The sequence below is a fragment of the Stigmatopora argus genome, chromosome 4, assembly GCF_051989625.1.
Source record: "Stigmatopora argus isolate UIUO_Sarg chromosome 4, RoL_Sarg_1.0, whole genome shotgun sequence".
NCBI classification, from domain to species: Eukaryota; Metazoa; Chordata; class Actinopteri; order Syngnathiformes; family Syngnathidae; genus Stigmatopora; species Stigmatopora argus.
The window spans coordinates 1,318,490-1,338,522 of NC_135390.1; the positions used below are offsets into that span (position 1 = coordinate 1,318,490).

At 43.1% G+C, this 20,033-nt stretch overlaps 1 protein-coding gene across 28 annotated transcripts in view; it reads left to right on the forward strand.

Annotated features, from left to right (window-relative positions):
• Positions 1–20,033, forward strand: part of enpp2 (ectonucleotide pyrophosphatase/phosphodiesterase 2) — a 360,090-nt gene that overhangs the window by 37,784 nt on the left and 302,273 nt on the right. For 26 of the 28 annotated variants that reach the window (XR_013300101.1, XR_013300100.1, XR_013300099.1 and 23 more), the window contains 2 exons: positions 13,736–13,861; positions 18,136–18,196. Coding sequence is in view for 16 of the 28 variants with exons in the window: in XM_077599517.1 (XP_077455643.1) it covers positions 13,736–13,861; positions 18,136–18,196 (187 nt within the window). In the remaining 12 variants the exon portion in view is untranslated. Of the gene's footprint in view, positions 1–13,735; positions 13,862–18,135; positions 18,197–20,033 lie in introns of those variants that run through there. The other 2 variants (XM_077599537.1, XM_077599533.1) reach the window with 2 other exon arrangements.

Genomic DNA, 20,033 nt, shown 5'->3' on the forward strand with positions numbered 1-20,033 from the left:
CGGAGAAACGACAGCTGAAAACAATGGGCAATCACCAGGGGGGAAAGCATAAAACCAAGCAGCCCTAACAGTACCCCCCCTCTAAGGGACGGATCCCAGACGTCCCAAAGCCGAATGTCCATAACAAAGAAAACACTGGTGTGGAGGGCAATATATGCCTACTCAGAATAAGTGCAAAATGGATGAAACTTCTAAGAAATCCAGACACTCGCAGAACTTTATTGTTTCTTATTTGACGAAATATCCTGTGTTGACCAACATTTGCACATTGCAGAACATGCATGTGCGACTACAGCGTGACACATGGTGGAATTAGTTACTGTAAAACATACATAGAAGGACCCATACATAAAGATAATGTTATTTTCATTATGCTGGACTTTTTCAATAGTTTACAAAAACACAATATTTAAATGAATGTAAAAACATTATAATAACAGTTTGATTTAAATTGTCGTACGTTTATTTTTTAAAATATTTTATATCGATTTTGCCTGAATTGCATTCACTCCGGAAATGGGACAAGGGTACTCCTGAAATGGGGTTGACGGAGGTTGGCAGCTCTGGATATAGTATATTGCAGATGATATATTAATGAGACTTTAAATATTAAGGGATTTTTTCAAAAGTTTATAATGACAGGTTTCCCAGGATTAAGTTAAATGTTTTATTTTTCTTTTTCAGAATTCTGATTAGTGAAGTAGGCTACCTTCATTTAATTTCTTACCTTTTTTCTTTTTCGCATATTTTTTAACTTCACTAGAACTGAGTTTGGATTCATTCTGCTTTTGTTAACACTTACATTTATCCAAATCGGCTTAATAATCAGGTAACTACATTGGCCTGGCAATTAATGTCTGAAATTAAATGTAAATTGTTTTTGTAATTGTTTTTATCTTTGCTAACTTTACTGTTACTTTTGCAAGATAAAAAGTCCAGAGCGCAAGCACAAAAGCATTCAGGATCCTTTGATGCGAACATCTGTCTCCATGTCTTCCTTGAAGTGGATAATTGGTAGAAATTTAATTATGTTTTTATTTTTAACTATTAAAAAAACATTGATTAAGAAAGTTTTATAGCAGATGATAAATAAACTACAGAGACAATGTAATGTTAAATTCTTGCAAAAAGCTACTAGAGTGGGGTATTTTAATTTCAAACAACTGGTTTTAATATGTAATGCGATGCACATCGTTGAATGAATTTGGAGTTCTTGATTAGCATGCATTTTATAAGTTATGTGGCTTAATTGTTGTAACGGGCACAGGCTCAAAATATTAATCCTTGCGAACAGGGGGAGAAATATGAATTCATTCATTTGATTTTGAATGTTAACTGATGTGAATGTAACCATTGCGGTACACGGTCGATTGGTCGCCGGTCTTTTGGTCGCCGATCTTTTGGTCGCCGGTCTTTTGGTCGCCGATCTTTTGGTTGCCGGTCCTTTGGTCGCCGATCTTTTGGTCGCCGGTCTTTTGGTCGCCCGGAAGGTTATTGATAATTACCATTTAAAACGTTGCTCAAATTCCCTAAATACAAACTGTGAATTACTATTTAGTCATACTTAATGCCCTATTAATTATTAGACTAAAGAAAAGCTCCAAATTTCCCGGACTTTTATTGTTTTTTGTTGGAGAACTTATTAAGACCCTGACTGACGTGCCTTCCTAAGGGGACAACTCATGTACATAAAACTCTTATACACTCGCACGTCGGCTCAGTGAAACTGCTCATGGCCATTGTTGGCTTTTATTGATGCGTAGACCGTGTTTTTTTACCTTGTTATGTCGCCGGTCTTTTGGTCGCCCGTTGTCGCGGTCCGGGCGACCAAAAGACCGCGACCAAAAGACCGCGACCAAAAGACCGCGACCAAAAGACCGCGACCCAAAGACCGCGACCCAAAGACCGCGACCCAAAGACCGCGACCCAAAGACCGCGACCCAAAGACCGCGACCAAAAGACCGCGACCAAATGACCGCGACCAAAAGACCGCGACCAAAAGACCGCGACCAAAAGACCGGCGACCAAAAGACCGGCGACCAAAAGACCGGCGACCAATCGACCACACACGAACCATTGCAGAGAACGAAAAGGCTGTTTTTCTGTGTCTGGGCGGAGTAGAGATTGTTGAACTCCTTTGAAGAGTTCGGCCTGGGTTGCCTTTTTTTTCTATCCATTCTGTTTACACGATTTTTGTTTGTATCATTTTATTGTCTTGGAATCAAGTCTACCTTCTTATGTTCACTAGTGAGAAGGAATTTGCATATGGAAGAAGCCATTCTGGCTATTTATAGCAGTAAAAAAGGGGGGGTGGATGAAACGGTGTCTACCTATTATGAAAGCAGTAAACGGCAAACCATATTTTCCACTAACATTGCCTTTGCTAACTTTACCTGCTTTGAACCTTGCAGGGCAGGGTCTGAATCTGGGGCCGGTAAATGAGACGGTGTACCCATGTTCCAAGACAAACTGTGCCACTGATTCCACATTTTGACCTGCGGTGGTGGTGTGGTGCGAATAAATTATGTGACTCCTGTCAAAGAGCAACAGGACTATGTGCTTTGGTTTCACCGCTCTTCCCAGTATCTGTTTTTCCATTTAAAGTCGAGGAAATACAATTGGCGGCTCAGAATTTTGGTGCGGCGGCTGGCCTCTCCCGACGGTGTTGACCCTCATCGCGGATGGCGATCCGACTTACGTTGATGCAGTTTGCATCCCCAGAGGCGTAACAGACGAGTATGGGTTAGCTGGGCAAATTGCAGCAGGTTGGCACTCTATTTTTCTTTGGGTTACTCCAAATGAGATATGGATAGGATAAACAACATGAGTGGGGATTTGTAGCAATGAAGGAACAGCTGGCAGCCACCATTCTCATGATTTTACAGGGCGCAAACCGGTTGATATGCTTCTGGCTGAGCAAGGAAACGTGTGTGCAATGTTTGGAGATCAATGTTGCACCTTTAATCCCAACAAAACGTCACCCGGTGGGTCCCTGCAGACACTGAACCAGAAAATGAAGAGGCATTCAGGAGTGGAATTGTCTGCCTGGACAGATTGGTAGGGATAAGACGATGTCGGTAAAGGGTAGATCTTTCATCTTTTCGTTGATAGCGGCATATAAAAAATGGGATGTTTCCAAATAAAGATTTGGGTCTCCCCCTGTCTAAACCAGAACCTCCCTGAGCGTGCAGTCTGTTTGAACCTCAATAGCTGTTGCAATGCTCGCTGCTTCCTCCTCGTCTGCCTTCTCGTTTTATTCCCCCGTAATGTCGAGTGTTCTATTAACTCTAGAGCGTTTGTTTTTATGCCTCTCGACCAACTCGTCATTGTCTTCCACGCTGACCACTTTTCATTTCCATTGGTAATTTTCTTGGGAGGCATGATGATAAAAACTGAACGAGCAGCTTTATCCACACTTGGAAAGACTCAACAAAAAAACAGAAAAAAAAATCCAAACTCCGTGTCGACGAACGGCGGTCACAAGTACCGTATAACGCACAAAATTTTGTACCAAAAAATTGAAGCAAAGTTCGGGTGTACGTTATACACAAATCCCGGTGAAACACTGCCCTCTGCTGGTGAAAAAGTCCCCTCCACGGCCGTTATTTATAATGGGAGAAGTAGAGCCCATCTTTGTCCACCAGATGGCGATTTTCTACCTGCTTTTACAAAAGCCAACCCTCTCCAAATAGCCTTCAGCAAGTTTATAGGATAATATACGGTTTTGAAAATAAATTTAAAAAAGTTGCTCCAGTGAAATGAGAGATGTCTGCCCAGGGAGCGCTATCCTTGCTCAAGAAGAATGGAATCAATTGTTTGGTGAATCTGATGATGATCAATCAGACTGTGAAAATTATTAAATATTTTGATGATGAATTAGACTTTAAGGATTTAAAATTGTAAATTCCATTAGAGAATTGTGTTCATATTGGTAGAACAGTGGTACCTGGAGATACGAGCTTAATGCGTTCCGGGACTGAGCTCGTATGGTTCGATTGGCCCCGCCTCCACCCTGACTTTCAGATGCAACCTATCGAGGGTTGTTTACTTTTGTCTTCCCTTCAAAATACAGTGGTACCTCGTCATACGACCGCTCGTCATACAAAATGCTCGTCTTACGGGGGAAATTTCGATCGAATAATTCGCCCGTGATGCGGTCATAATTTCGTGATGCGACCAAGCCAGGTGGCCATGGCATTTTTTTTTTGCATATCTTTCGTGTATAACAATATTTACGAGCACCGGATGAGTTATTCAGACCAGGAAACGCACAACGCGCATGCGCGGGGAAAAGAGGGCTTTCTGGGTAATGAAGTATACTCGTGCACACAATGCCGACAGGCAATGGCACTCAGAATAAAACTTTACCCACAATCAATACGTGGGTAAGCTCAGCTGCTGCATTTCCTGTTATTTTTATCTAATACGAGGAGTATTATGTTACTTCTCGTTGGCTGCTCATAAGAACATCAGGGGCACTGGCTTGCAACAGCATCCCCGGTAGCAACTCTATCATAGGCGCAAATCGAGGGGATGTGAACACAGATGCTACAAGCTAAAGGGAGCCGCTAGCCAGCACCCCCGAAGCTCCCATGAGCAGCGGATCGATCGCTGATAAAAGACTGCTGCTTGTTGGCTGCTCGTAAGAAGATCAGGGGCACTGGCTCGCAACAGCATCCCCGGTAGCAACTCTATCATAGGCGCCGTTCGAGGGGATGCGAACACAGATGCTACAAGCTAAAAGGAGCCGCTAGCCAGCGCCCCCGAAGCTCCCATGAGCAGCGGATCGATCGCTGATAAAAGACTGCTGCTCGTTGGCTGCTCATAAGAACATCAGGGGCACTGGCTCGCAACAGCATCCCCGGTAGCAACTCTATCATAGGCGCCGTTCGAGGGGATGCGAACACAGATGCTACAAGCTAAAAGGAGCCGCTAGCCAGCGCCCCCGAAGCTCCCATGGCAAGTGGTCGTGCGTTATCCGATTGTGAGGACATTTGTGTGCATCATTTTCGGAATATTTTGAAGGGAATAGTACGACAGCAAACAGCCCATCGATAGCGAACGTGAGGGTGGAGTGTTTGTTCCATTTGCGAGTGCCTTGTGTGGAGAAAAAAAACGAAGCCCCCCGCCCCTTTTGTGCCCCTCTTCCCTCGGCGAAATCCGCCCAATTTTAGTTAGATTAAACACTTTATTTCTATTAAACCACTAGTTATGTGTTACTTTGTTAATAGATGGGGAATTAGAAGAAATAAAACATTTTTCCAATCCAATATCCTGTTTTTGGTGTTTTTTCAGAGGGCTGCAACGAATTATTTTTTTCCATTCATTTCAATGGGAAACGTCCGCTCGAGTTACGAGAACCTCGTCATACGATCTCAGTCTCGGAACGGATTACGCTCGTATGTCGAGGACCACTGTATTCCCAAAATGATGCACACAAATGTCCTCACAAGAGAATAACGCACGACCACTTGCCAACTTGCCCGGGAAGTAGTACTCCTCTCGTATTAGCGAAAAAGCTCAGCCATTCGCACTGACTAACGGGAAAAAAACACTGAAAAAATGCAACGCTCCGCCCAGTGCTCGTAGAGAGATTACACGAGGAAGTTGTGACCAGAAAAACAGTGCCCATGATGTTCTTATGAGCAGCCTCTCGCGTCCGCTGTATGCTCGTATATCAAAATTTGTCTCGTATCTCAAGATAAATATTTGCAGAAATTTTACTCGTATCTCAAATTGCTCGTATGTCGGGGCACTCGTATGTCGAGGTATTACTGTAGTTTGTTTTACCAGCTTTCCATACCATATGTTGTGAATAAATGTTTTGTAATGGCTACATGTGTTTACCATTTGCCAGTTACCAGTACTGGTGAAATCCTTGGTGTGAGCTGAGAAAAAAAAAGTCACAAATTATGGGTGCACGTTATACACGGGTGCGTGTTATACTCGAATAAATACGATACATGAGAGAGAATTTTGAAACATGGATAGTGGTTGTTGTGAGAGTCCCAAAGTGAGAATTGATGCAACAATATTTTCAAAATAAAATAACGGATAGGGAAATGCGGCACTCATTTGCATATAAAAAGCTTTCTTAACCTAAAAATTTCATACTTAAAGGCATTTGTAACTAGAAGTATTACTGTATTTCAGAAGTGTTACATCCAAATTAAAGGCATCTTTTTCTTGGAGCTTTTGAGACCAGATGCCGCTTTCTCAACTTGTGACTGTGAAACTATATTCAGATTAAGAATGGGTTCATTGGTGTTTAGTGGTTGTGGTGTGTGATATTCTATTTGAGGGCTTGTTTTTTCTTTTGTTCAAGATCGCCCCATCAGGTAGCAGCCGGTGGCAGTAGTTCCGTCCGCTCTTACTAATTTTCTGTGTTTTACAGCCTTTCTATCTTTTTTTTAAAATTATTACATTTTAATATTTCCTAATACCTTCCTTTGAACTTTACTTTATACTTTATACTCATCTCATCTCATTTTCTGAACCAACTTATCCTTATTAGGGATACGGGGGGTGCTGGAGCCAATCCCAGCTGTCTCTGTGCCAGAGCCGGGTGACACTCTGAATCGGTGGCCAGCTAATCGCAAGGCACATGTAGACGGACAACCATGCATACTCAGACCCAGACCTAGGGGCAATTTAGAGTGTCCAATAAGCCTACCATGCATGTCTGGAATGTGGGAGAACACCGGAGTACCCGGAGGAAACCCACGCAGGGGAGCACACATGGGACTAGCTGATACAATACTTTTTTCATACTTCATACTTGATTCTTAATGATCCCGTTTACTTTGATTTGCTTTGTACTTTGTGCTTTTGCTCTGTTGTTCTGTCTAATCACCCTCTGCTACTGTCACAATGAAATTTCCCAAATACGGGATGAATAAAGTTATCCAATCCAATCCAACATGCAAACTTCACACAGATAGACGTGACCTGGATTTGAACCCAGGACCTCAGAGCTGCGAGGCCTACGCGCTTACCACTCGCATCCCCGGGCCGCCCGTACTTTAGTGTTTTTATAACTTTCTTTGTTCTATTAGCTTAGTGTCTTTCTGCTAGTTTTTTATTTTAACCATTCAGCCATGCCTGTGCTCTCATACACATGGGATCAGCTGTGAACAATACGCAGCAGAAAGAGCAACACCTCGATGCCGCTGGTAAACCGGAGCTGGACAAAAGTGCTGGGAGAAGGAGCGACGCTTCAGACCAATTATTCCATCTATCAATATGGGGAAAGTGAGATCCCTCCCCGATAAGATGAAAGAGCTGTGGGCGCTTACCGGGCCGGAAAAGCAGTATCGGGAGTTTTGTACTCTGTTACTTTTGATTCTTCAGCTCCAGACTACTGCGGGACTGCGGATAAGCTTGGAAGAGTGATTCAGCATATTTTCAACCTCATTCTCAGTCTGCAGAAGGTCCCCATCTTGTGGAAGACGTCCTGTGTGTGGTTCCAGTTTTATCTAGCTCGACAATGTCTTTTCCTGTGAATATCTGTTTTTGCTACTGCATCTAAGAGTACTGCATTCAAGTGGCAGCCGGTGGCAGTAACTCCGTTCGCTCTTACTCGTTTCTTTGGTTTTACAGCTTTTCTATCTTTTTTAAAATTACATTTTAACATTTTTTAATTACCCCACAATCCATTCTCAAATAGTAGCTAGCTAGTAGCTAGGGTAAGTATCCCAGCGCTGCCTTCCACGCTTCTTAAAGCTGTGTTGATGTCAATGTCCAGGCCACAATACATTCGCAAATGGTAGCTAGCTAGTAGCTAGCGTAACTTTTCCAATGGTGCTTTCTAGTAGTTAGCTAGTAGCTAGCGTAACTTTTCCAACGGTGCTTTCTAGTAGTTAGCTAGTAGCTAGCGTAACTTTTCCAACGGTGCTTTCTAGTAGCTAGCTAGTAGCTAGCGTAACTTTTCCAACGGTGCTTTCCATGCTTCATCATGCTGTGTTGATGTCGATGTATACAGGCCACAATCCATTCGCAAATAGTAGCTAGCTGGTAGCTAGTGTAACTTTTCCAACGGTGCTTTCCATGCTTCGTCAAGCTGTATTGATGTAGAATGTAGATGTATACAGGCCACAATCCATTGGGTGTATTGGCAAAAGAACTACTACATATCCCAGCAGTCACTGCCCAGTACTTTGTCTACGGGAAAATAGTAGAGTCGGTGTACCCTATCAACTGATTCATTTTATTTTATCGTGATAACAATTTTAGTATTGGCCCATATACAAAGCGCGCTGGATTATAAGGCGCCCTGTCTATTTTGGATAAAATTTAAGACTTTTATGTGCGCCTTATAGTCGTAAAAATACGGTATTTCTTTTATACTTTACTTTGTATTTTATACCTTTCATTTTAATTTTTTCACGACCTTTACGACTCAACTCCGTCCATCGTGTTTGAGAGGCAGTCATTGTTCTATTAGCTTAGTTTCCTTATGCTAGCCCTGGACATTTTTTTAGAACCATTCTGGCCAGGAAGGCTACCGGTCCTGATGATCAGCTTCAGGCTACCGAGGGACTGTGCAGATCAGCTTGGAAAAGTGATTCTGCATACTTTCAACCTCAGCCTCGGTCTGCAGAAGGTCCAAACCTTTTGTATGCTTCCTGTGTCTGGTTCCAGTTTTATCTAGGTCTACATTGTCTTCCTGTGTCTATGCTTGCTACTACAAACTGAATTTCCCGAATACGGGATGAATAAAGGTTAATCTAATCTAATCTAGGTTTTAGTTTTTTAACTGAGTCTATAAAATTATGATTTAAAGTTGTAGCTCTGTCCTTTGGATCACGGATTGTTTTATCCTTCAATTGTAGTTCTTTATTTGTCTTTGCTTGTATTTCCTTAAAGCTCGGCTAACACCCCCGCTATCTTGTCTGTTCCTTGGTGTAGACCAGTGGTAGGGAACCTATGGCTCGGGAGCCACATGTGGCTCTTTTGATGGGTGCATCTGGCTCTCCGCTAACCTGTGAGCTAAAACATGGAAACCATATACTACATCTAGAGCTGCTTTAATCTTCATTTTTTTGCATTAGATTCTTCTGGAATGCACACTCATTTACTAGCAACTGCACAAGAATGTCAAAAGTAGTTTTTTTCTACTTTAAAAGTGGTGAAATCACTAAAAACATAGGCACCCATTTACATGTATTTTGACTTTAAAATTCGGAGTATGGCTCTCAAGGAATAACATTAGAAAATATGAATTGTTTATGGCTCTCTTCGTCAAAAAGGTTCCCGACCCCTGGTGTAGACTTAACTTTAATATTTTGATATTTGACTCGTCTTTCGCTAGCAAACAGTAACATTTTTTGAATTGATTCCATTCAGATTTTTCAGTTAGTTTATAAACTTGTTGTACCTGGAATTATTTATTTTTGGTCAATAGTGCAGTTATAGTACACCCAAAAATGCAATTTTCAAGTAACTAGATGAATTAGGATAAAAAAAGAAGAAAAAAAAGGGATTACCTCTCCGTGCAAATGCTTCCATATACGACGTTTTCAGGGGACGAAACGCTTTGATGTCAAATTTTCATTCCAAGATATGTAAAACTGTCCAATTTTTGAAAGACCAAACTAATTACAAAGAAAAAAAAAGGGATTACCTCTCCGTGCATATGCTTCCATATACGATGTTTTCGGGGACGAAAGGCTTTGATGTCAAATTTTCATTCCAAGATATGTAAAACTGTCCAATTTTTGAAAGACCAAACAAATTACAAATGCAATACTTTAATATTGCAGTGCTTACAGGAGTTGATTATCAGATTTTCAGAGTTGGTATGCAAGGGAGGTTCACTTGCCACTCACCTCATTTTGCAAAATCCACGCAGGATAGCCTTATTCACACCTATTCATAGTCACAGTGGTGCCACAGTACTGCAGCACAGTTTCATGATGCTCGGCACAAGATAACATTACACACAGTTGTTGATAGTAAAAAAATAAACACTATTATACACCAGCTAAACTAATTACATTTCATCCATAGTGTGGTAAAGGTGTTTGTTCATAGTGAACTTGCGCCTGCAAATGCATCACGCCACGACACAGAAGCGACACTACACATATGCTTGCCAGCTTCTGTAAACCATGTAATTTACGTGTTTCAACATAGAAATAAAATTGGTAATCGTAGTAGATTTCAAACTTTTGACCCTCTGCAATTTACTCTACTTCTGATTGGTCAAGCTCTGGAGCTATTCCCAATCTCGCGTAAAGCGGTTGGAATAGGAGTCAGCACCTCCAAATCCAAGATCATGGTCCTTTCCCCAAAGATAGATTTTTAAGTACCAGGAGGGTTTTCTCTCAAGTAAGGGAAGAATGAAGCGGGAGATCGGCAGGCGGATTGATGCATCACGTGCAGTTATGCGGACTGCAATGGTCCTTCGTGTTAAGAAGGAGCTGAGCAGAAATGCCAAGGTTTCTATGTACCGGTCGAGCTACCTCTAGCCTCAGCTATGGTCACGAGCTGTGGGTTGTGTCCAAAAGAAAGAGATCCTCGATACAAGCGGCCAAAATGAGTTTTCTCTGTAGGGTGTCTCGGCTCTCCTTTCGAGATAGGGTATGAAGCTTGATCTTGGGCTTGGACTAGACCAGGGGTGGGCAAACTATTCCACAAAGGGCCACGGTGGGTGCGGGTTTTCATAACAACCCATTAAGAGGACACCTTTTTACCAATCTGGTGTCCGACAAGTGCAATCAGTGGATTGGAGTCTTCTTGTTTTCTGCAGAAATCTCATTGGTCAAAGCGTCTGTGCTGGATCGATTGGAACAAAAACCTGCACCCACAGCGGCCCCCGAGGACCGGTTTGCCCACCCCTGGACTAGACTATGTCCTCTGACTGGGTCGGGAAAATCTTAGGATTCTACCAGAAGAGCTGGATGAAATCGCTGAGTAGAGGCAAGTCTGGTCTTCCCCGCTGAAGCTGCTGGCCCTCAAACAAATGGAACATTCCAAAAGCAAAAGCAATGGAAACAGGAGATGTAAACAAAACTAAAAAATGATGGAAAAGAAAAAGTCATAAAACCTGTCATTTCAACTGTACGGTCAGAATACATTGGATTGGATAACTTTATTCATCCCGTAGTCGGGAAATTTCATTGCGACAGTAGCAAGAGGGTGAGAATGCAGATACAGGAAAGGCATAGTTACACATAGTTACAAGTTAGACAATATATTCGCAAAGGCCGCAGAACAACAAAGCAAAAGCACAAAGTACAAAGCAAAGCAAAGTATATAGGATCATTAAGAATCACCAAATCAAATACATAAGACAAAAAAGCAGCAAAAACACAAAACAAGCAAGAGCGGACGGAGCTACCGCCACCGGCTGCCAATTGAGCGGCGCCATCTTGGTTGCGGTAGTAAAAATGGATACAGATTCAAGAAAAAGACGTTGTAGAGTTGGATAAAACTGGAACCACACACAGGAAGTCTTCCACAAGATGGGGAACTTCTGCAGACTGTGACCGAGGCAGAGAATATGCAGAGTCACTCTTCCAAACTTATCCGCACAGTTCCTCAATAGTCTGGAGCTGAAGAATCAACAGTAGCAGAGTAGAACCCTTCGACTCCGTTTTCGGCCTGGTAAGCGCCGACAGCTCTTCCATCTTATCCCATGATGGTCTGAAGCGTCGCTTCTTCTCCCGACACTTTTGTCCAGCTCCGAATTTCCAGCGCCATCTTGGAAACTTTGGACTGTTCAACAAGTCCGATACAAATGGTCAGCAGGACTATGTGGAGAAATGGAGACGGGGGATGGAGGAGGCGCACACCATTGCAACCGAGAGTGCACGGAAAGCTGCAGAACGAGGTAAAAAGCACTATGACACCAAAGTGAGGAGCTCCGTGCTACAACCAGGAGAGCGCATCCTGATAAAAAACCTGACACCAAGAGGAGGACCTGGAAAACTCCGTAACTTCTGGGAAGATACAGTTCACACAGTGGTGAGGCGAATGGGATCTGATCTACCAATTTATGAAGTCAGGCCAGAAAAGGGTAAAGGGCGTTCCAGAGTTCTGCACGGAAATCTACTGATGTCCTGTGACCATTTACCCGTTGAGGCAACACCAGAAGAAGGAAAAATTGACAAAAGTATGCAGAGAAATAAACAGCAGCTGGTATCTCATCTTCAAGAGTCAGACGAAGACAGTGGTGACGAATATGACTTTCACTACGAGCCCCTCCAGGTGCTAAATGAGAGAGATGCCCAAGGGATGGAGTCTGAGCACAGGCCACTGCCAGCTGATCAGAGACTTGAACTGAAGGGCCCTGCTTCCGGACCAGTACAAGCAGAAGATGACTATCAGCTGGAGGAGCCTGGTCCATCTGTGGAGGACCTGCCTGGTGAGGGAACAAACCTGGCTGTTGAAGATCTTCGTGATGATCACTTATCAGAAACCTCTCCGCCAACCGCTGTGACTGAACCTGAGGTGTCGACTTACGAGCGGCACAGAAGGGAGAGACATCCACCACGACGCATGACCTATGATCAGCTTGGTGTCCCCTCCTGTTACAGCATCCAGCCACCACACCAGCTGCTAGCACCAGGAGTGGTCCCTTGTTTAGTACACCTGAAGCCATATTACATTCAACCACCCTTTATGTATAGACTCCAACAGACTTGAGCCTACAAGGGTGACATGTCTTATACTGGCATGGCCTGTTATGGACTGTGATTACAGTTTCCATCCAGTAAACGTGTACCGTATGAGTTGTTGATTGTATTTGAACTGTGGCCCTTGCCGTCTGGAGTTTTCATGAGTATCAGCTCACAGAAGAGAATGTGAAGTGACAAGTTCACAAGACTGTTCAGAATAACAACCAACAAGTGGAGACATACTTGGAATGTACTGATGTCGAGACGACATTTGTTGAAGTGTTTAATTCACACCCCATTAAAGATCGCATGTTGGGGATGTGCAACTAGTTTTGACTGGATGTATATCGATATTCGATTATTGATCCCTTGATGCGCGTACCACTAGTTTTGACTGGATGTATATCGATATTCAATTATTGATGCCTTGATGCGCGTACCTTGACCAGCACGTGAGATCTTCATATCAATAAAGTTGGATTGAGGAAGCAACAACGAATCACTATTGTGATTATTTCTCCCTGTGTTTCAAGTTATGCTGGTTGTTGTAGAGGCCGGTTGGGTTTGTGGTTTGCAATATACACTGTTTAGCATGTGAGAGAGAAGATAATGTTTAGTAACGTTTATCTACTTTTGAAGTGTGAGCGTGAATGTGCGAGTCCCGGGTCATGGATATGTATGTAACATTCAGTACGCTACCTTCGGCCGCCATTACCCTGTATAGTGTCTATGACGGTTATAGCAAGACCTGATTTGAGGAGCTGACAATTTGAGCAAACTTCAGGTAACTACAACAAATTTGCAACTTGAGGTGTCTCTAATCCGAGTGCCTATATGATTCAAATTTTGTCTGGATTTCAGCCCTTGTTTAGAGCATTCAGGAAATACAGAATTTTGCATATTTTGCTTTAATAAAACATTTAGATTGCTTCAAATGAGCTTAACTAAACCTTGAATGCAAGTCTAGGGATTTACTGTCACAGTTTTATTGCCCCCTTAAACAGGACTATGTGAGTTCCAGTACTGCTGTACAGTATATAATTCTGGACTTGGATGTAAAAAGACAAGTAATGATGTTGGTATATTAATTAGTAGTTACTTTTTAAAACAAACAGATGGTGGTTATGAGTGCAGCAAAGGTCGCTGTGGGGAGATTCGAAATGAAAACCACTCCTGCCACTGTTCAAATGACTGTCTAGCACGGGGAGACTGCTGCACCAACTACAGGACATGCTGTAAAGGTAAAGCGTATGTTACCTATGCGTGTTGTATCTTCTTATGAAAAGAAAAATATAAATAGAAGAATTGTACACTTAATTTCAGCCAAACAAATTTATTGCAAAATTGAAACTGAATGTTTTAAGTTACATATTTAAATTCTGAATGTGGTTTTATAACTGCACTGAGCATAAAAAACAAGATAAAAAATGTATACATGCATATTTTCACTTTTTTCATGATGTTTACAACCGATAAGCTATGTGACACAATTTCTCTATTCAGACCATCCCCCAGGTTTTTATTTTATAGCAACAATGCTATCCAGAGTGAAAATATTCACACTTCTAATGAAAAATTGGCGTTTTTTTTTACTACTATGCTCCTTCACTTTGCGGTATCAACTTTCGTGGCTTCACTACATCGGAAGCGGAAGCCACTCACCTTTCTTCCACTTGCCACTAAGAAAGTGGCGGAAGACAGACTGTCATTCAACTCAGCATTGAGGAAAAAAATGGCGGGCAGCGGGTGGTGGCCGTCCTTTTTTCTCTGAAAATAGAGCTTTCTGAGCGGCTGGGAGCCTCTGTGGGGGTGGATTTTTATCAGAAATGTGAGCCCCGTGGCACTTATTTGAAAATACAACTTGCTCTGCGAATTGGACTGCAGAGAGCAGCAGCGAAGGGGGATTTTTTTTAGAAATCCGAGCCCTGGGCAATGTTACGGCTGACGCCATCGGTCTTACCCGAAAATAGAGCACTTTGGCCGCCGAGCATGGCGAGAAGACGCGGCGGAAGTTGAGATTCCATTTAAGTCCGGGCAGCGGGCTGACATCATTGCGCTTATGCGAAAATAGAGCTCCCTGGATGGCTAATTGACGGTTGAACACCGCGGAGGAGCAAAGTGGAAGTTTAATTTCCCGGCCGGTCGACTGGCAATCCAGCAGCCCATGCCCACGCCTTCGGTCAGCAAGCAAGGTCTGCCCTGCGACCCGGCCTAGGCCGCAACAACAAGTTTTTTGGAAGAGCTGAACTGACAATGGATGTGTGTGGGAATGCTGCGGTTGTAGTTGACAATATCCATAACAGGCTACATGACATTGTCTAGATTTAATGACTTAGAGACAAGTTACGGAGGGAGGGAGTGAAGGTGGGGGGGTGGAGGTTGGTTTAAGGAGGGAGGGATGGAAGTAGGTAGTAAGGGAGGGAGAGAGGGATGGATGGAGGGAGGGCTATATATACATATATATATACATACAGTGGTACCTCGTCACACGACCGCTCGTCATACAATATTCTCGTCTTACGACGGAAATTTCGATTGAATAATTCGCCCGTCATGCGATCAAAATTTTGTGATGCGACCAAGCCAGGTGGCCATGGCACTGTCTTTTTTGCATATCTTTCGTGTATAACAATATTTACGAGCACCGAATGAGTTATTCAGACCAGGAAACGCACAACGCGCATGCGCGGGGAAAAGAGGGCTTTCTGGGTAATGAAGTATACTCGTGCACACAACGCTGACAGGCAATGGCACTCTTTCTCAGAATAAAACTTTACGCACAATCAATACATGGGTAAGCTCAGCTGCTGCATTTCCTGTTATTTTTATCTAATATGAGGAGTATTATATTACTTCTCGTTCGCTGCTCATAAGAACATCAGGGGCACTGGCTCGCAACTCCCCGCAATAGCATCCACGGTAGCAACTCTATCATAGGCGCCGTTCGAGGGGATGCGAACACAGATGCTACAAGCTAAAAGGGAGCCGCCAGCCAGCGCCCCTGAAGCTTAGAGAGGCTTGTAATTGTCAACCTGGGTAAACCTCAACCATGAGAGACAGAATGTGGAAAAAAATAACAGAAAATGACATTGTTTGATTTTTAAAGAATTTATTTCCGAATTAGAGTGGAAAATAAGTATTTGGTCACCTACAAACAAGCAAGATTTCTGGCTGTCAAAGAGGTCTAACTTCTTCTAACGAGGTCTCCACTCGTTACCTGTATTAATAGCATCTGCTTTAACTCATTATTGGTATAAAAGACACCTGTCCACAACCTCAGTCTTTTACACTCAAAACTCCACTATGGCTAAGACCAGGGGTCCCCAAACTTTTTCCTGTGAGGGCCACATAACTTTTCCCTTCTCTGATGGGGGGCCCGATTTCTTCAACGCGTCTGGTCATTGTACTCACCGACAGACTTACAGCATTAAATGCATCTTTCTTCTCGGGACACACCTCCTCCGCGACAGTATCCATACATTTCTTAACAAACTCTCCGTCAGTGAAAGGCTTACCGCTGCTTGCTATCAATTTAGCAACCCAAAAGCTGGCCCGAACGGATGCCTGGTTCTGCTGAGATAGTAGTCCACTTTTTCGCTTTGAGAGTTTGTCTGCTCGTATTTGGCCTTGCAAGCTATCGTACTTGTCTTTGTGACGGGATTCATAGTGTCGGCAAAGATTGTATTCTTTGAATACCGCCACCGTCTCTTGACAAATGAGACAAACAGCCTTTTCTTTGCATTGAACAAAAAAATAATCGTTTGTCCACTCCAGGTTAAATACCCTGCATTCTGAATCAATTTTTCTCTCACCTAACTTTTTCGCCATTATTCCGTTCTCAAACAGGTTGCAGTTTTTATATGCTTGAATAGTCCGCGATGGTCCCAGGGCTCCGCCCTCACCTCCGATCGTCCAGATGTCTCGGTAACACTGCTCGTGCATGCAACGGTGGACGTGCCCGCCTGCATCAAAGGGAAACACTCTCCCCGCGCGTGTCACCAAAGAAGCAATGCGAAACCCCGCTTCACTGGGATGATTTGTGGGCTCAGCAGGGGTGCAATGAACCAAACACAAGATTAAAACGTCCCAGTCTTCAAGGCCAAATAGGAAAAAAATCAGATAGTGTCTCTGGTATTGTTCAGAGGGCCGGTCCAAATGTGCCGGCGGGCTGCATCCAAAAAAAAAAAAAAAAAAAAAAATCCGATAGCGTCTCTGGTATTGTTCAGAGGGCCGGTCCAAATGTGCCGGCGGGCCGTATCCGGCCCGCGGGCCGTAGTTTGGTGACCCCTGGCTAAGACCAAAGAGCTATCAAAGGACACCAGAGACAATATTGTAGACCTGCACCAGGCTGGGAAGACTGAATCAGGCCTGTCTGCGGTTCGCTAGAGAGCATCTGGATGATCCAGAAGAGGACTGGGAGAATGTTATGGTCAGATGAAACCAAAATAGAACTTTTTGGTAGAAACACAGGTTCTCGTGTTTGGAGGAGAAATAATACTGCATTGCATCCGAAGAACACCATACCCACTGTGAAGCATGGGGGTCGAAGCATCATGCTTTGGGCTGTTTTTCTGCAAAGGGCCCAGGATGACTGATCTGTGTAAAGGAAAGAATGAATGGGGCCATGTAGCGGGAGATTTTTTGTGAAAATCTCCTTCCATCAGCAAGGACATTGAAGATCAGATGTGGCTGGGTCCTTCAGCAAGACAATGATCCCAAACACACAGCCAGGGCAACAAAGGAGTAGCTTCGTAAGAAACATTTCAAGGTCCTGCAGTGGCCTAGCCAGCCCCAAAACATCACTGCACTAGAGGAGAGCTGCATGGAGGAATGGGCCAAAATACCAGCAACAGTGTGTGAAAAGCTTGTGAAGAGTTACAGAAAACGTTTGGCCTCCGTTATTGCCAATAAAGGGTGCATAACCAAGTATTGAGATGAACTCTTGGTATTGACCAAATACTTTTTTCCCCCATGATTTGCAAATAAATTCTTCAAAATCAAACAATGTGATTTTCTGTTTTTTTTCCACAGTCTGTCTCTCATGGTTGAGGTTTACCCATGTTGACAATTACATGCCTCTCTAATGTTTTCAAGTAGGATAGCTTGCACAATTGGTGGTTGACTAAATATGTATTTGCCCCACTGTATATATATATATATATATATATATATATATATATATATATATATATATATATATATATATATATATATATATAAATATATATATATTTATATATATATACCTATGTGCGGGCCAGAATGCAAATCGACAACTAAGCCGAGAAAACACCTGGGGAAATTTTAGACCCACCTCCAGAAACAAGTGTTTCTGTCTCTAACTCAGACTCAATAATTCTCAGCTTGTGGTCATTTCTGCAGCACTTATCAAACATTTCTTGTATTTAGTGGCAAATCACCAGAATTAGTTTACAATCCTGTTAAATGCCATTGACTTTTTTTGTTTGTGCTAGTGTGAATTTATTTATTGACCCACCCTCGCCTCTCCTCTTAGGAGACACTTCATGGCTCCAGGATGAATGTGACGATATGAAGACTGTCGAATGCCCTGCAGGGTATGCTTTTATAAGCACTTCTTGAAACCAAAGTCTGACTTCTTTAGAAAACATAATCAACAATTTTCTTTTATAGTACTAAATCCTTGTAAAAAAATTAGCTATTGTAAATGAGTGCATAATCCTATGATCACAGTGAATTGACGTTTACGACTACTGTACTGAAGACAAATTTAATGCATGTGTCGAACATACTTAGAAAAAGAAGTATGATTGTGATTTAAATGGCATCTGACTCTCCTTCTGAAGGTAGGCACAACTTTGAATTTTACAAATGTATATACAATACAGTAATACCTGGACCGAGATCGTGTGTCGGTTTACTCGTATCTCAAATCAACGTTTCCCATAGAAATGAACTAAATATAAACTACAGTGGTACCTCGTGATACGAGCTTATTGCGTTCCGGGACTGAGCTACTATGTTGATTTTCTCGTAACTCAAACGAACGTTTCCCATAGAAAATAACTAAAAACAAATTAATTTGTTCCAACCCTCTGAAAAAACACCAAAAACAGGATATTGGATTGGAAAAACATTTGTATTTGTTCTACATCGCCATCTATTAACAAAGTAACAAATAACTAGTGGTTTAATACTACTAAAATGTGTTTAATATTATTAAATTTAGACGGATTTCGCGAAGGGGAGAGAGACGGAAAGAGAGAAAGGTGGGGTGCAAGAGGGGGGACTTTTGCTCGGCAACGTGCTCGTAACATAAACTAATTTAAGGGGGGAGAGGGAGAAGGGGAGGGGAGAGGGGAGGGGGGGAGAGAGAGAGACGGAGAGAGCGAGAGAGAGACGGAGAGAGGGAGAGAGAGACAGAGAGAGGGAGAGAGAGACAGAGAGAGGGAGAGAGAGAGACAGAGAGAGGGAGAGAGAGAGACAGAGAGAGGGAGAGAGAGAGAGACGGAGAGAGGAAGAGAGAGACGGCGAGAGAGAGGGAGAGAGAGAGAGAGACGGAGAGAGGGAGAGAGAGAGAGAGAGACGGAGAGAGGTAGAGAGAGAGACGGAGAGAGGTAGAGAGAGAGACGGAGAGAGGGAGAGAGAGAGGGAGAGAGAGAGACGGAGAGAGGGAGAGAGACAGGAGAGGGAGAGAGACAGGAGAGGGAAAGAGACGGGAGAGGGAGAGAGACGGGAGAGGGAGAGAGACGGGAGAGGGAGAGGGACGGGAGAGGGAGAGGGACGGGAGAGGGACGGGAGAGGGAGAGGGACGGGAGAGGGAGAGGGACAGGAGAGGGAGAGAGAGATGGAGAGACAGAGAGAGATGGAGAGACAGAGAGAGAGACACACAGAGAGACGGAGAGACAGTGACGAGGAGAGAGAGACAGAGAGACGGGGAGAGAGAGACAGAGAGAGACAGGGAGACAGGGAGACAGGGAGACAGAGAGACAGAGAGATAGAGAGACAGAGAGATAGAGAGACAGGGAGAGAGGGAGATAGAGGGACAGAGAGACAGAGTGTTGTTGTGATTTCAAGCTTAATGTTCCTTTACCCTGTAGCCACGCAAGGCAGATGGTGGAGCTTTCAACTCACATGAAACAAAAGCACACACAGAGTTGTCCAAATTAAAGTCCACAGGTATTTATTAAACAATCTGGTTGACTTTCAAATAATAATAGAAGAATAAACTAAACCAAACTGCGTGAGTAATTCAGGTCAGTATGAGATAAAGTATGCGATAAAGTATGGATTGGATTGGATTGGATAACTTTATTCATCCCGTATTCGGGAAATTTCGTTGTTTCAGTGGCAAGAGGGTGAGGATGCAGGAATAGGAAAGGCATTTTAGACATAAATAGATAGGTAATAAGTAGGTCAAGAAATAAATACATG